This window comes from Glandiceps talaboti, chromosome 8 (genome assembly GCF_964340395.1).
Source record: "Glandiceps talaboti chromosome 8, keGlaTala1.1, whole genome shotgun sequence".
Taxonomy (NCBI): Eukaryota; Metazoa; Hemichordata; class Enteropneusta; family Spengelidae; genus Glandiceps; species Glandiceps talaboti.
The window spans coordinates 21,417,657-21,435,572 of NC_135556.1; the positions used below are offsets into that span (position 1 = coordinate 21,417,657).

A 17,916-nucleotide genomic window follows, 5' to 3' on the forward strand; every position below is an offset into this window, starting at 1 on the left:
CAAAACAAGCTTTAGACTATGGTATTATATGGTGTCAGCTGTTATTGCGAAACATCGAATCAAATAATTCCTTTGCATGAATCATAGACCCTCCACAGTGGCGGGTATATGCATGAATCATCATGTAGGTAATATAGGTTATTCGTCTCGACAACATCACATATAGAAAACTGAACATTTTATGATGCAAGATATCGTCTGTAGCATCCGGGGGAGCACTATTGTACAGTAGAAAGACGTGGGTTTCATACTGTACCAGTTAACTGCACATTTTTTCCAGTTCATATGAGTAATATTATCACTAGCTTCAACATGTATGTTTAAAATGACAATAAATTGAAATTCAAAGGTGGATTCAATGTCGTTAACACATGTCATGAAGAGAATTGCAGGAGAATCGATGCTTAAATAGGAGTGTGGACCCCGTATTCTACTCAACTTTAATCTAGGGACGGATTTTACTCCTATAAATAACAGAATTGACTGTACCTGGTGACAGATTATTGATTTACTGTTTGGTTAAAGTCGTGTGACTTTCAGTCAACGTGTACACGTACATACACCTTGTGCAGACTAGCAGATAGGCGTTCATCTAGCTCTGAACCTGCAATAATGTAAGTCTGTTATCATCATGTTAAATTTCCTCGAATCTTTTCGTCTCTATATGATGTTTCTGCTTGTTCTTGTTTTATTCGCATTGCAAATATTAGTCGATATTAACAACGACCGTGCGTACCCTCTTACCTTGTGACGCGGCAAACAGATGGATGAAATCCAATTTAGTTATTCGACATTTAGACAAATGTAAATATTGAGGGTTGTATTTGGTCCGTTTGAAGGTTATTTTGCATTCGTTTATCAAAAGGTTTTATATTTAATGTGACCTCTGACATTGTCTCGTTAATTTGTACAGTTACTAATATACATTTTAATGCTGGAATGTACCTGATTTGCGTTATATGTAGTTCGACAAAAAAACACGACAATAGCTTTTCTATCATTCAAAACTGTCATATATTTGAATGAGTTGAATACGCTTATAAGTATGGTTCAAACAAATTCAAATATTGGCTTCAAGCTGCCCTTTATCAATTCTTTTGAAAGATTTGAATATTTGACCATTGCCATCACTGTGGCAGAAATGTCTCAATAAAAAAAATCAAAGACAAGTAGGAGACATTGTAAATAGTAGAGAGTTAAAGGTCAAAGCAAGCAATATACAGCTATACAGTGCATCGAACCCAGTGAGTGTTGTGTGAATACATAAACAAATTCTCTTGATAGAGGAAGGGGGTGGCTAGCTCACATTGGATATGAACATGGCTGTATACACTGTATCTATGTTCTAAAAGTCATTTTTGATAATCAAGGGATTATAGCACATATTCATTGTGTTATTTTTAGTTGAGTGGAGTTTTGCAAAGATAAACATGTATAAATCTGTCTAATTTAATTTTTTACTCTAATAGGGCACTACCATATGAAATTGTTACTACCAATAAGTACAAAGATGATGCCTTTGACGGGATCGTTCTTGTCATTGATAAATTAAGCAACCTTGGAGAAAGTTTGGAGGCTTTGAAGAAACCGCTAGAAGAGCTGAAGAAGGTAATGTATGTTTTATTTCTTAAAGAGATGACTTTTGGTATATTCCGTTCTCATTGCTTTAATCATGAAACTAAGGAGATTGCATAGGAACAGATGCGATAATTTATGCATGGTGTGAGAATTTTCAGCCACTTGTCACAACTACATGTATGTTACAATCTAACACGAGAGGGCGGTACATAAATAAACTCAAAAGTTTGTCCTTCAAGTTGAGGAAAACGGGTAAAAACGTACCCATGGCTATGAATCCTTCAGTAATTTGTGCACAATCGATTGCTTAAAGGGAAATCGCGCACATTGGTAAACCGCAACATTCAGTCATTTTACTGTTTCATTTGCATCATGAATTTTTAGAGTGATGATACCGTAGAAAAAGAAGTGGTGTTCACCATCCTGACAGATAAACCATTTTCAAATCAAAGATTGGTGTTTTCTCCAACTGGACCACTAAATAGAGATCATGATGACGTCAGAAGATTTTATGACGCTGCTAACGTCGGCATGGAAAGGTAAACATTGTGTGCTGTATCACCATAGTAACAATATTTTGATTTATTTAGCGAGATCGCTTTGTAAAATACGAGAGTTTATAAAGTATAGGTGTCTGATGAAGATAGACAGATTTTGAAGTAATGAATGTATCACACTCAAGAATCAGCTCATTAATATCCTAGATTGAAATCGACAAATAACGTATTCTATCGATGGTTTATATCGTGTACATTAGTATCAAAGTACAAATGGTTCCAGAATTAAAAAAAAAAGAGTCACCTGTAGTGTGTCAATTATAATCCTAGTATTGGCGGTGACACACTGAATGTGGTTGAACTTTGAACTATGACAAGTCAGTGGCTGATTTAGTGAATACAGTTACTGATAGTGAATGGATACACCAATGAAGAAGCAAATGGGGGGGGGGGGGTTGATGAAACTGATAACAATATTCTTTAACAGTACATACAATATATTTTAACAAAATGTTGATTAATGTTTACTTATAGGATCCTAAAAGCTGGTTCTAAGTCTCCAGTGATAGTGTGTACATCAAACCCAGCTTTTAAAAACGCTATGTTGGTAACAGTGCTGGGTGCTTTACACGCTGTGTATGTGGTAAGTCCAACAAGTAGAAGGTATATAACATCTTTAACATTTCTCATAACGTTTTGAATGCCCTGTGATGATTCATTTCACTCATTTAAATGGAAGGAAAGTTGTTCTTTACTGTATATCAGAAATGATAATTTATTCTGTTTCATTTGTAATGGCGAATATTCACAATATTACAAACGTTATTTATCAGTTCTGACATGTTCATTTTTTTCACTAGCCCCTAGAAGTACGAGAAGCCAAACCAGACAAAAGCAAGAAGATTGACAAACTTGGTGTGTGGACTGAACACAAAGGGAAGAGAGAAAGAATCGTCAAGTTGTCAAGGGCCTTTGAGAATGGAAGGCAAGTCATTGTATTACGTCACAAAAAAGACAATATCATCATGATGGTAATAGTGGTTGCAATGGTTGCCTTGATACCCATTACGACAACTGGCGGGATGTGCGAGAATTCTTTAAATTGGCAATGGTGACGTAATCGATTTGCAATTAAATAGATGTGCAATTATTGACAGCTTTGGGACGATTTGAGATTATCATTATGGTCGTTTTTCAATGACATCAACGTTTAACCCACCGCGACATCTTTTATTTGTATGCTTGTTACAGATCTGTGTATCGTGATATTGGTGGATCTGATCCTGAACGTATGGCTGCCCCAAAGGTGGAGGAGTACGTGACCGAACTATTCAAGGATCCAGCATCAGGAGTCACAGTGAGTAAGATCCAAAATATGACGATTTAGAGTTTGCCATCTATTCACCTGATCAAATTGGTAAAACTTGAAAAATGTTTGAAATAACTTATTAAAGTGGCACAAGCTGAGTTTATAAGCATTTTACTCGGGTGAAAAAAAGATTAAATAAAACCACATTCCAGTATAATGTTAATGTCGATGTATGTCTTCTATGACATTACAATTTGTGTTCTGGTATTGTTAGAACAGTCGAATGCATAGTAGGTATTTCCTGAACATTTTTGGTACGTACCATAAATTACGTCATCGGATTGTTTATGGGTTATATCTTAATACTTGATTTGAGTTCATTTACGTGCAAATGGTGGTTAAATATACTCCAGTAAGCACAATACTATGAATATCTTTTAAATATACAGCATAAAACTAAGCCAAGATTATGCATAATTTAATGTCAGGTTACGACAACATACAACTAGCATGTTTATTCGGAGAGGTTAGTCTAAAGTGTCGTAACTTGAAAATGTCTACAAGTCCTGCGAATATAATTTAATTGTTTTCATGGTTATCAAAGTAACTCCATTTGAAAGTAGAAGTATGTCACATGTCTATTACCAAGGTCAATGTCATCTCGGATGAAGCTGTACTTGAGAAAGAATACCCACTGCACGCTGCTGTTAACAGATGTGCAAAGCATGTTGACCGCCATAAGGGAAGAATCATAGAATTGGAGTACACTGGTGAAGGCGAAGTAGACACAACCCTTCTACTTGTTGGGAAGGTAATTACCATATGTCTATTTAGTATGTCACTATCATCTAAGTAAACCGCCATTTCTAATAAATATTAATAAGATACAGTGCACTTGTAATATCATCGTATGTGCCAGACAACGTCTGTATGTTCATAATATGGTAATTTGTGAGAACGTTATCGGAAAACATCACCGCCACTGATATTGAGTACCTGAACTCTGACCTTGTTGGTTTGGTGCTTTCCCTGTTTTTGTTTTTTTCTATTTGGCATTTTAATAAATGTCTCCTCTTGTTTAACTGTTCGTGATAATTATCATGCACAGAACTTTTAGAATGTAACCTTGTGTCATTATGCCGCATATAATGAATGTTGCACTATGTAGTTTCAGAGGAAATACACTACACCTTGCTCATCACTAGTAACATACACATCTTCCCTCCCTTCCATCTCGCTCTCTCTCTCTCTCTGAGTGTATCTCAGTGTCTGTGTAATTTCTTAACAGGGTGTGACCTATGATACTGGTGGTGCTGACATAAAAATAAGCGGTGGTATGCGAGGTATGCACAGGTAGGATGCTTCCAGTCAATCACTCAAAATACTCGTATGTACGTTCACTATGATCTTTCGTGAATATACTCATCATGCATATGAGTTTGAGGGCGCAATCACTTATTTATCGCATTGATATACATAACCTTGTATGTTATGTACTGGAATCTATTGTATTGCTGTAGGCTTTGATATTCCCATTCCTACGAAATGATTATTCGTTTGTTTTTCCTATACTTTTTACACCTGCATTGCTTCAGAGATAAGTGTGGCTCTGCTGCTGTCGCTGGCTTCTTCCAAATACTGTCGATGTTAAAACCAAAGAACATCAAAGTTAGTGGTGTGATGACAATGGTGCGAAACAGTGTTGGTTCAGGTAGGTTGTTGACGAGAATTGAACTATTTCAGTATTTCCCATTTTAAAGATATCCTGCTTCGACTCAGAGATCAGGGCAAATTTATGATATTATATTATCCGCCACGTGGTTATTACTTAAATACAGACATAGTGTATATGGCCATATGTTAGTACTTGCCAATGGAAACATTAGAGATGACGTACACAGAAATATAAAAAGAAGCCACACAGAAAAAAAACCCAACGGACCTAGCTATGTAACTAGTCTCTAGATCTCATTTGCTAATAAAACAAAGCTTTCTGAACTTTTCACCGGCCCCTCTTCTTTCCATGGCTACTCAGTGATTGCAGTTACGTCGCACATCGAAAGCCATACTTTCAAACTTTCTCAATTTGCATAATCGGAAAATAGTAACAACAACAACAACAACAACAACAACGACAACAACAACAACAACAACAACAACAACAACACCAACACCAATACCAATACCAATACCAACACATCATTTCCATTTTAATCGATAAAACTGGAGATAATGTTTTCCAAAATTAATACCGTTAACGCCGGTTAAGCAAAAAACAGACAAATCAAATTATATAATAACATGCAACATTAACCTTTTTAGATTATGCACTGTAGGTAAATGCAAAATTTTACTTTTTAATCTCCCACATACACACTTCCTGTCACCCCTCCCCAACCCCGCTAATCACGATTTCCTCTCCATTTTGGTTCAGATGCCTACGTAGCAGACGAAATCATTACAGCACGGTCCGGTGCACGTGTCAGAGTTGGCAACACTGATGCTGAAGGACGAATGGCCATGGCTGATCCACTCAACAAAATGATAGAAAAAGTAAGCATTTTGGAAATTCAATTATATCACGATTAAAACCTTAACACACGTTTTGAGGAACACCAGTCCTGCTTTATCAAGACAAATATATCATTTCAAGTCCTGGTCCTGAATATAAAACTTTCTTAATGATCATTTTTTATGCAAAAGAACTTGATTGTATGACTGATTGATTGACTGACTGACTGACTGACTGACTGACTGGTCGATTGATTAATCGATTTATCGATCGATCGATCGATCGATAATATTGTCACCCTGAAATACGTGTTGATTCTATCTGTTTGCAGTAATCTGTGGGCTCCACAAGCCGGTTTACGATTTCTATAAATAGTTCCTCAAAACATTAAGAAACCGTCCCCACAAAAGTTACCCATATTAATGTGAGTGCTGATGGCTCAATTTGCATAGACCAATTTCAAGGAACACGGTGACATTTATAATAAAAGATAAGAATCATACAATTTGGAAACACTCTCGCATATTTTTATCATTTATCTTATGTATTGCCACGGATTGCAGTAGACATTAAAGAACCTCCTTATCGCTTTATTGTCAATATATTTAAAATTTTAGGCCACGAATGGAGTGAACCCTCACATCTACAGTATTGCTACATTGACTGGACATGCCGTAAGATCGGTAGGACCCAACTATACGGTATGTAATGATACAAGATTGCTACATTATCACATGTCAAAACACTTGTATGGTGCGAAAAATAAGATCAATGGATGTAACCAGTGCATTATGCACGATAACACACGGTCAGACCTTTTCAAGAGAACATGATATGTGACATATAAAAGGAGGAGGGGGGAGGAGGGGGGGGGGTATACGATAACATAATCGCCCAAGCTTATTCAGTGTCTAATACTTGGTTTGTTGTGGAGTACTATTAGATCAGTCAAATGACAGTAAAACGAGTTTCACTGTGTTGTTATAATATGTACCAGGGCTTGAAATCTTCATAGCCATAGTTTGGCAATATTGACAAATTAAACCTTGTGACTTATTAATTTTAGAAACACGTATTGACTATCTTTTTTATTTGAACCAAACTACGGTTAAATTGCATTTGTTTGAGGACAACATTTTATTGCGTTCCCTTTCAATTCAATTAACTTGTACTTACAAAACACATCATGTTTTGACGGCAAGTGATACTTTACAAATAAACACTCGTTTTAATTTGAATTACAATTGGGTTAATATTCTTAGATTGTAATGGATAATGGACCTGCACGGGATTCTAATCATGCAAGACGTTTACAAAGAGGTATGTCATCATTTCATTATCAACACTTGTCATCTTTTACACCCACAACACACACAAACACAATTGTACAAACTCACACAGACCCCCCCCCCCCCCACACACATCGCGTGTTTTATATAGGGAACAGAAAATAAAACCTGAAGATCTCAATGAAACTCTCCTTTACAAAAAGTTTCAAAATCTCTACCTAGCTAGCTTTCTCCCAGTTCACAAAGTATCGTCAAGGCAGCAAATAGTTCAACCGATGCATGTTAATGAGATATTTAGATGTAGAACTATCAAGGCGTTTGATTATACAATAATTTATACAATGTTTTTGTCTCTCCTAGTTGGAGGAGAAATTGGAGACTCTCTCGAAGTTTCAACGATCAGAAGAGAGGTGAGTAAAATGGCTTAACGATCAAGTTCCCGCGTCTTGGTAAAGGAAGATCACCTCAGACATAACAGATAGCAAACGTTTCACTATTGATCAATACGTTCTGATATCAACAGATAGAATATCACATTTATAGGCACGTGTCTACACAGTTGATGCTTAGAACATGTATCCCATGATACATGTCCATGTACATTTGTATTATCATTAAAACAAAATATCGCATTCTCGATAAATCATTATATTGTTTACAGGATTACGAAGCTCATAAGGGTAAAACAGATTACGAGGATGTAGTCCAAATACCACTAGCAGCTACCCAGTCTTCACCTAGAGGTCATCAGAATGCTGCTGCCTTTCTCATTATGGCGTCTGGTCTCGATAAGGTATAATATGGAACATGTGCTGTTTATTACCAATTTCATCCGTCCTAAGACTTTGAATTTTGTAATCACCTTCCTATACATATAGCCTGTCATGATTTGTGTTTTCTTCTTATCTGTGAGCTATACTTCCATACCTACACAAAGGCTGTACACGACTGTGCACTGTCATTACAAATGTAAATACCAACTTCGTACAGACATTGCACTACACTATTAGCAGGTGCACATACAAGTACAAATTACTGTAAACGTCACGGATGGTAGAAGTTATAATGCGATGCATAGAGGGGTCACCTCCCAAGGGGTCAGCTATGACGTAGTTTTCCTCAGTACAGCGAATGCTTCCTAAATATGAAGGAGTACACTTTGATTGTATGCCAGGTACTAGGGAAAAAACCTGAAAATCAAATCTCAACACTTTAGTGGAGATGTTCACCTAATCTGTTTGTTCTTTGTCTTCTCCAGCATGGTGTAGATTCAGAAAGCCCATTGAGATATTCTCACCTTGATATTGCTGGATCTTCAGGACCCTATCCTGGCATTCCAACCGGTGCTCCTATTGTAGCCTTGGCAACCGACTATATATTGCCAAGAATGAGACAGAAGGGTGAGGGCAAAGATACTAAAGGAGAAGATAAAGACACCACAGACTAAAGTGCCTGATTGATAACGTTTAGACTCTGATCAATGTATTAAGCTCACACCTCTATAGAATATATATATAATAGAATGGTCTGAGTTGTAAATCAAGATACTGGGTTATATGTAAATAGGCTAAGCGAACAATACAAAATTTAAGCATGCTTCATATTCAGAAAATGGAAAGCTAAGAATGTTCAACTGAAACATTAATTTGGGGTTATAACTTTAGTGTTCACCAACAAGTTTATCCGGTTAAAACGATATAAAGATACAAGGGAAACAAACTAGCAATAACTGTAATTTTTCTGTAGGGGTATAGTTTGTCGACCTACGAAGATATACTATATAATTACTGTATTCAGGCTACTTGGCTATTAATTTTCAGTCGCCAATTATTGACATGCATGCTTTAAAACCTGGAATGCAGACAACTAATTGTGAGAGACACTCCACTGCAGACCTGTCTTGAAAGACAAAATAAACTGGCAATGACTTCAGAAATAAAATGGCATTATTCTAATCCAGAAGTTCTGAAATTTTTTTTCCAGAGTATAACAAATGTACGAAAGCTGTTAACGTTTCTTGCTTTCTGTAATTTTTTAATGATAACAATAGTTCCACATAATATAAAGTGAACCTGTATGTGTGGATTACATATCATAATTTAAGTATGAAGCAATAAAACATCACGTGGTTGAAAGGTTTTCTGCACTTAATAATGAACTGCTATATGCACCCCTCTCTCTGTCTCTCTCCCTCCCCTTCCTCTCACACTCCATCCCCACTCCCATGTCTCCCCCTCCCTCTTTCTGTCTCTCTCTCTGTCGCTGTCTGTCTCTCGGTCTCTCTCTGTCCATCTGTCTCTGTCTCTCTGTGTGTCTCTGTCTCTGCCCCCCCCTCTCTCTCTCTCTCTCTCTCTCTCTCTCTCTCTCTCTCTCTCTCTCGCTACTTCAATAATACTTCGTGGAAAAATAAAACAACAACAACAAAAACAAAAACATTACATTGTGTATTACACGTACGTATGCACAGCCTAATTGTGACTTTTGTATCCACTATATGTAGACATATTTTTTTTCAGTGTAAGCTTACAACGACTACATTCCTTACTTTTATGTAATTCATACATATAAGAAAATGCACAACTAGTGAAAAAATAAGGCCTTGCATGAGACGGTGGGAGTAGAACTTGTCATTTATCTTAAGATTACAAGATGACCAATATACAAATATTCATGTGAGAGATAGCGTTGAGTGAAGTGGAAGTCGTACATGCGCACAACTAGCCTATTTCAGTTCACTACGATGGCAGCATGCCAGAAATAAGCCGTTTCATTAATGGAATAGGTTTGTATTATTTGACAAACCATGAAAAAGAAAATCCATGCTCTGAATGTAATGTCGACTCTCTTCTCTATCATTTTCACGTAATTATATTTGTGTTACTTTATTCATACAATATTACTTGCAGTGGGATAGTGTCGTTAGTCTCCTTGCATTGCACTATTGATATTAAATTGGCACATGTGAATTAAGGTCATGAATGTCAAGGTTCACTAGCAAGTCATGGTCGTTCTGTTGACACAATGCCTTCATCAATTATGTCAACTTTGGCCGACAAGGCGATAGAAAAGACGGATGTTAACTGCATATGATAAGGGTTGTTATCTGATCACAAAAAAGTCCATTTTTTTGTTGAATTGTTTCAACATTATTTTGTCGTTTGATTTTGGAGGCCTCATATTATCAACATAGCCTGCGTTGTAAGACACTCGAGTTGAGACATAGAACGCAGTTATACAGAAAGTTACAAGAATAAGTATGCTAGAAAACACGTCTCTATTAAGTCATTTCCCACGGGTGATGACGACTACGTTTTACCGTAAAACACCTAATTTTCATCATATCAAATTCCAGTATTTTAACATTGCAGATGCTTATAAAAATTCAACTCCCTTATTTTTTTTCAGTTTGGAAAAAAAATAATTTATGTTTGCTTTTCTAATTTACAATGCACATTCATTGTGGCATTGTTTTCACTACGAATACAATACATTTAAAATCGACCGTAACTTTGGGGCTTTACGGTAACGTCCTTCAATGAACACAATACCTGTGACCTGTGTATGCGCATAAACAACCGGTACCGGTAATATCTGGTTCCCGACAATCTAGTTCATTCTAGTAAACAACCCATCAGCGCTTATTACGGTTGTACCATATTTTTAGAATCAGGAGATAACGGCCTAGGCCACGCCGAACTCTACTAGGGTCTCCCAGACTTCACGAGCAAAAAAATACATATTGTATTGGTATTCTGCATACGGGCACGTCGTAGCTACAGTAGGAATCCAGTGACAGTGTGTAGAAAGTCAATCGATAGTTTGACCTAAACTGTAAACATGACCACGCATCGTTCATTGAGAGTAACGCACTCGTGTGTACACTGTACACACACTGCGTATATAAATGTTACACTTGGCAAAGGTGAGTGTTTCTGTTATGACATATTTTCTTCTTTAAAATTTCTTCCATAAGTTGTTTATTTCTGAGTGAAAGATACTTGGTGTTTGATTTTATGGATTTTTGTTTTCAATTACGTCATCGAAGGGATCAATGACCTCTCCATGTTTACGTTACGTCATTAGCGGCTGCAGTTATAAACACAGCGCTAGCCATATTAATATAGGAGTGTTACCACTTCGATTCCTTTTCATACACCGATACTTTGAAATGGGTAATATACGTGGTTTGTTGTCGTTTGAGAATGACATCGCTACTGATATTACGTCATGAGCAAATCCGAGAAATTCTGACGGTCGACATATACCGTATTATAATTCCATTGTATGAAATTCTGAACGGACCCTGAACACACAAAACGGTGTTTTTTGTTATGATGGTGATATTTTGCATATAAATTCTGGTTCTCAGTTTATTACGGAACGCGCAGTATTTACGGCCCGGGGGTGGGGTGTCTGAGGAGAAAATGTTTTGGTCAAACAAAACTTCGCAGCCCCTCCCTCGTGCTCTCATAAATTTCATGTCCCCCGAAATGAACCCCACAGAAAATCGTAGCCCCCCCCCCCCCACACACACACACACAAAGGTTACACAAATTTGCACATGAGCCAGTGTATGGTAACCCTCCTCCCTCCCCAATCCCCAACTTGCCACATTCTGGAGATGCGCAATTGTGTAGTACTATACATTAAAATAACACTGGCAATTGGCAATCGACTCCAGCTGTCATCCATACGCAATAAGATATTTCTTTGCAAATAGAAGCAATGAGACGTGAGATTTGCACGGACATGTCTCACATTGTACTGTAACCTATACTTGGAGCTATAGTCCAGTCAAAATAAGATGATTGCAACATAAAATCATTTTTAGTGCATCTTACTCAGAATTGTATGCTGAACAACATATCAACAGTCTAGAACAATCTAATTGGTGGAACATTGTGAAAATGAGGTTTTTATTAACTATCATAAATAGCGGTAATACCATATTCACAGAACAGAATATGAACACGTATTTTCACTTTTAAACAAATTAAACATAAACACCAAAAGGTATGAACAATGCAAGCAATAACAAACACACTGATACTACACAAATTGCACTTTTCAAATAGAGTACGTTCATTTAAAATGACTGAAAATAAAGAAAATTACCTACAATGCACAATTGTGAGCAGATAATGACAATTTGTTCCTAAACCATCAATAATAGCATATATATGGTTAACTAGGACCTAAATACAAATCAATCAGTGCTGTCTTAAAAGACAAAGGACAAATGCATCCATGTAATGAACACAAACAATGACGGGATATTGATACAATCAAGATATAGGTACTTTTCCATCTCGAGCTCAGTACCTAATGATAGACATACTACTCACAAGGGTGTTAAAATGTACGCTTAAGTTGTACGTTGCATATAATCATTGTCCTAGTAATTAAAAATACACACATTAAGTCTGTTTACATTCAATAGGAATGGTTGTACTGTCATGCAGTGACTCAGAAGTAATTCCTCACCTTCAGACCTACCCATAGACATGTCACTTGCATGGGTGTTTGAATAAATGATATTTCATGAAAATTATATTTTCACTAATTGTGCTAATTTTTAAGAAACGTCATAGTTCACCATGTTTCCCGAGTTAGATTTTTCTAGACTATTGGTGAATCAGTATAGAATTCTGAGCAAAATGCGCTAAAAAAAATATTTCTCTGTCGCAATTATGTTCAGCCTATATTTCTGCTAGATTGACTGGATTACTACTCAGCCAGCAGGGTTTCCCCCTCCAATCTTGAATTTGGGCAGAAACAATGTCCCCGTGATTGCTAGTGGGGAGGGGTGTTCTCCTCCCGCGGTGAGCACTATTTTGAAAAAGGACATGTAAGAGGCCATTTACTAGCAGCATAACATTTCAAACCATATACATTTATTGAAAGCCATAATCTAAGAGTACTTGAATATTGCCTTCAATACCCTAATTTTATATTCAATACATTACATCAGAATTTTCATGCCCCCCCCCCCCCCTTAAGCTTCGCAAGGGGATGAAAGGAAGATGGCGAATATTCGTTTCCAGGATTGAACATTCACGGTAAACGACATGTCAATTTTGTTTCAGACAAAATTTTAAAGAACATAGCCAACCCCTATGAACTAAGAAGAAGAGTCACTGTCGAGGAGGCCATGCGAGATTTGGATGGAGACCCAGAAAATAGACAACAAAAACTACATGAATTACGAGAAATGTTCAAATCTAGACCAGATATTAACTTCCGAAAGGATGGAACATTCTTGCTACGATTTCTAAGGAGTAGGAATTTTGAAGTTAATCGGACCTTCAAAACAGTGGTGTATTACTACGAAGTTCGAAGATATTATCGAGAAATATTTGAAAACTATAAACCGTCATCGGTCAGGAACTTTTCAGAATACAATTCCGTTATGGTCTGTCCTGGTAAGGATCGAAGTGGGAGAAAAGTCATTTTGGTGAAAATAGGTGAGTGCCAAGGGTTGTGGTTTGAATTTGTTGGCATATCATAACACTACCTCACTCGAAGATTGATTTTTTTTGTGAGTTTTGCTGTTACGGCCGTGCTCTAGATCTGTTTATCATATGAAGATTTCGCATGCGTAAATGAAATACAAGAAATGCCACGGTTACGTGGTGCAGCCAGCGGACAGATTTGTGGTGTTCATTAATTGTAATTTAATCATATCATATCATATCATATCGTATCATATCATATCATATCATATCACATCACATCACATCACATCACATCACATCACATCACGTCACGTCACGTCACGTCACGTCATGTCATGTCATATCATATCATATCATATCATATACCATATCATGATATCATATCATATCATATCTCATGTCATGTCATGTCATGTTATCTTATATTATGTAGGCAATGCACATCAGGAACACTGTTCCATTCTGGACCAGGTGAGAGCAAGTTTGATGATGATTGAAACTATGATGACAGAGAGAGAGATACAACTAAATGGTGTAGCCCTTATAGTCGACTGTGGTGAGCTGGCTTTCAGAAACATAACAATGTTAGGTCCACAAATGTTGAAGAAAGTGGTCGATGTTTGTGTGGTAAGTAAATCATACTTTAGGTCTACTGTAGCTTTCGAGGCTATAGTGTAGTTGACAAGTACGGTTGCTACTGGTTCCATTCAGAATTAAAATTGAAAATTAAACCTTGCCTTGGTCTTTGTAGAAACTTGAGATATACTAATGTGTAGCTCTTAGCAGCTATATCCGTGTTTTCTGAAGTATCGATCTTTTTGCAAGAAAAGTATTCCAAGTTATTGCAACATGACCGAGCTCTGCGTATCACAGTCATCCTGTTGAGGTTGTTTAGTTGTGAAAAACAGTTTGGGTTCTGTAGGTGAAATTGATATTTACTAGTAATAGAAAAAAAAAATCGCATTTCTGAAAATTTCTGAGTTACGGTTTATGTTTACCACTCGGTGGCATGTTGGCAGGTTAAACCGCTGTGGTTAGACACGACTGGACAGATTTCAATTATATGCTGATTTTCAGTGCTCAGTCCCCCGCCCTCCAAGATCAACAATTCTGTGTTATACAGTAGTTGCCACAATTTAACATTTCTTTTTGACTCCTCGCTCGTAAGTAAAACTAAGATTCGTCGTTGAGGGTGCTCTTTTAATCGTGCGGGGGCGAAATGAAAACGTGCCCACAACCCACAATATGAAATGTTAATGCTCAATTGACAAAAATCATTAAGACAATGCCCCAGAGTATTTTATCAGTTTATTAAATCCACAAGATGTATCATGGTAAAATAATTCTGTCTTCTTTTGACCATCTTCAACCGTTTAAAGATTTGCCACAATTCAACCATTTCAACCATGTAGTCAGAGACTAATAGTATCAAGGACTGCATATACAAAGAAGCAAATTAAGGATTCAGAAAAAGATTAAAGTCAAATACACTCAATCAAAAACACATTTCCGATTCTTAGCTCAAACCATAACGGATATAGATCAGATTCTAATGGCCCACTACATCAACATATTTCAGGCGCTAGTGTTAGTTTTGATCTGACCCAAGTAGCCTGCAAAACCGAAATCACGGTACTTAATTCTATATACTCTTCCCATTCGTCCTGTTCTCTACTTTTCTCGTCCCCTCTCTTACGGTGGATTACACATACTGAGATTTAAGCCTCCACCCTGATATAACCATCAAAGTGATTTCATATGCATTTATAGTCAAGAACTCGGTACACACAGAATTTCCACGAAATCTTGCATGGTTTGTAGTCATGTCGAAAAAAATATAATCATTTTGTCATGTTTTCTCTAGAATGCAATGCCGATGACTGTAAAGACGGTTCACGTTGTACGCCAACCTGGAGTATGTGGGTCTATTTTCACCTTCATCAAACCATTCTTAACAAAGGATGTATCGAGCATGGTAAGGGAATTAAATGTGTTTCCATCACATATCAGTTGGCTGTCGATTGCTAGCTCAAGTATCAACTGCCTAAATGATGAATTGTATATTTCGAATTTCTGTCGTGTAAAACAATAGGTGGCACAGATGTGTCAAGTGTAGAATTTTAAATACTACCGCTATATCATCAAAAAATAGGAAAATACACAAAAATGTACCCCCACTCCTACGTACCCCCGAAAATCTTGAGCATTCAGAATACACTTAGCTAGCTGAATAACCATCATCACATCTATTCGTATTCTCCCTGTTTTTCTTTCAAAGATATATTTACATGGCGATGAGTATGGTACATTACATGATCACGTGCCATCTGCAATCTTGCCAAGTGACCTAGGGGGTCAGTTGCCTGGACTCGATAATACTGAATGGATTAATAGGACGCTAGCTGCTGAAGAAGAGTTTCACCACAATGAACAGTTCGGATTCGTCAACTCTAGAACCGTTGGAGCGTCTGGAGCTAATACAGACAACACAACTCTCATGAAATGACTTCCGATACGATGTATAATTATGGTGACGTCACGGTGTATGAGGAGAAAAATTGAAAAGAGAAAATTAACATCTTTAGATGTAAAATGAAATCATTTTCTGTCATAAATATGTCTTCCAACTTCGCAAAGAATGGATATCCGAGATTGGTGCTAAAAGACACATCAAAGTACGTTTTTCCAAACAAACTCATGCAAAAACATTATTAGAAATGAACGTTGTTTATCAAATGTTTCTATTCTCATTTAAAAAAATGTGATGATGAAATTACAGAATGTGAAAATATATATTTTTTTTCATGATCACTCTAGAGGTTACCAAACTTTATTGAAATAAAATTTTACGAGTACATTAGCAGCAAGGTTGAAGTATTGGAAAATTAATAAATAAATAGAAAATTAACGTTTCGATGTTTCTTTGATCTTAAGTGGATGACTGGACTGTGTAACTTAATCTAACCAAGTGTGTATAAGTTCTGTAAAGTACCTGTAAGGATATTTCAAATATAATCTAAAGAAAGTCCCGTCCAAAAATTAAACATGAATCTGGTAAGAGACTCGCTGTAGAACCCAATGCCTATGTCTCACTCCAATTTCGACATCATTTACTGTATCTCACGTCAGCTTGGAGGTTTGAGCAGAGATTGATTATATGATTATTGATAATGCGATGATTTCATCGCTAAAGTAACCTGGTTATCATGTAAACTGTAAAATATAGTTGTTGGGATTTTATTCAATTGATGTCATTATCATAGCGCCATCAACGACTGTATCATCCACTCTACGGGTTACAGATCCATTGATCCTCGAACTTGTGCGTCTCTTTCATTCAGTTAGGAAGAGCACAACATATTCAAATCAACGTGCGCGCGCATGTGTGTATGTACATGTATGTATGTATGCATGTATGTATGTATGTATGTATGTATGTATGTATGTATGTATGTATGTGTGTGTGTGTGTGTATGTATGTATGTATGTATGTATGTATGTGTGTGTATGTATGTATGTATGTATGTATGTGTGTGTGTGTGGGTGAGTGGGTGGGTGTATGTATGTATGCACGCATGCATATACGTGTGCACACGTATGTACGTGTGTGTGTGGGTGGAGTCTTTGTATATTCCTGTTTCATCATAGACAGTTTCAATTTCAGTAAATGACTGCTTCAAATCTTTGTTTGTTCGGTTCAAAACCACATCTCTGTTATCCAACCTTAAAATTTAATCACGAAAACACACATCTTACAAATGTAACGTCTTCTAGTAAAAAAAAACCCAACTGATTAATCATCATACTCTTAGAGGAGAATAAATGTGTAGTCCCGTCTACTGAAAAGAAATGTACCGCCTGTCTAAAAGCAATATCAGTTGGTAAGGATTGTAATAAGCACGGCTGATCCTTTCAATAACGTCCAGTGTACTTCTGTGATTAAAAGAGACCCGTAATTGGATTAACTTTAATTTTCCAAACTGTACGTTGGAGAAAACTGTATTCATCTTATTCTGAGTCCAGGGATTTGCCTTGTGTGAACTCCTAAAGCAGTTGCATTTGTAGTAGGCCGATTTCTTTGTTAGAAGAAGCTAAAGTGGTGCCCTTGTATGGCTTCTAATTTCTTGTCTAAATATAATACATGGCAACTTCCTTCGTGAAGTCTTTTAAATACGGTGGGTTCCTATTTGTGAAATCTTTCGAGTGCTCTTTATTACTATCATTCGACAAGACTGCCCTAGGTCTTTTTAAGACTTATGGATGGTTCAAACGATTT

General features: G+C 36.8%; 2 protein-coding genes across 2 annotated transcripts; both read left to right on the top strand.

Moving 5' to 3' along the window:
* Nucleotides 1-484: 484 nt before the first annotated feature.
* LOC144438575 (putative aminopeptidase W07G4.4) lies at nucleotides 485-9,189 on the top strand. The gene is made up of 15 exons (XM_078127660.1): nucleotides 485-614; nucleotides 1,470-1,608; nucleotides 1,963-2,117; nucleotides 2,610-2,718; nucleotides 2,936-3,060; nucleotides 3,327-3,432; nucleotides 4,034-4,195; nucleotides 4,673-4,737; nucleotides 4,980-5,095; nucleotides 5,819-5,937; nucleotides 6,514-6,597; nucleotides 7,159-7,216; nucleotides 7,546-7,595; nucleotides 7,847-7,978; nucleotides 8,444-9,189. Coding segments are annotated over exons 1-15 (1,611 nt in total). The 5' UTR covers nucleotides 485-612; the 3' UTR covers nucleotides 8,633-9,189.
* Nucleotides 9,190-10,780: 1,591 nt separating this feature from the next.
* LOC144438608 (alpha-tocopherol transfer protein-like) lies at nucleotides 10,781-16,540 on the top strand. The gene is made up of 5 exons (XM_078127706.1): nucleotides 10,781-11,107; nucleotides 13,272-13,649; nucleotides 14,074-14,267; nucleotides 15,505-15,615; nucleotides 15,919-16,540. Exons 1-5 carry the CDS (start codon nucleotides 11,023-11,025, stop codon nucleotides 16,144-16,146), a joined length of 996 nt encoding a protein of 331 aa, XP_077983832.1. The 5' UTR covers nucleotides 10,781-11,022; the 3' UTR covers nucleotides 16,147-16,540.
* Nucleotides 16,541-17,916: the final 1,376 nt, after the last annotated feature.

Excerpts from the sequence above, each read along its gene's own strand:
- LOC144438575 (XM_078127660.1), top strand. Across the intron at positions 1,609-1,962 it reads CGCTAGAAGAGCTGAAGAAG|AGTGATGATACCGTAGAAAA; the intron begins GTAATGTATGTT and ends ATGAATTTTTAG. Across the intron at positions 5,096-5,818 it reads GCGAAACAGTGTTGGTTCAG|ATGCCTACGTAGCAGACGAA; the intron begins GTAGGTTGTTGA and ends ATTTTGGTTCAG.
- LOC144438608 (XM_078127706.1), top strand. The coding sequence starts at position 11,023 with ATGACCACGCATCGTTCATTGAGAGTAACGCACTCGTGTGTACACTGT. Across the intron at positions 13,650-14,073 it reads AGTCATTTTGGTGAAAATAG|GCAATGCACATCAGGAACAC; the intron begins GTGAGTGCCAAG and ends TATATTATGTAG. Across the intron at positions 15,616-15,918 it reads CAAAGGATGTATCGAGCATG|ATATATTTACATGGCGATGA; the intron begins GTAAGGGAATTA and ends TTTCTTTCAAAG.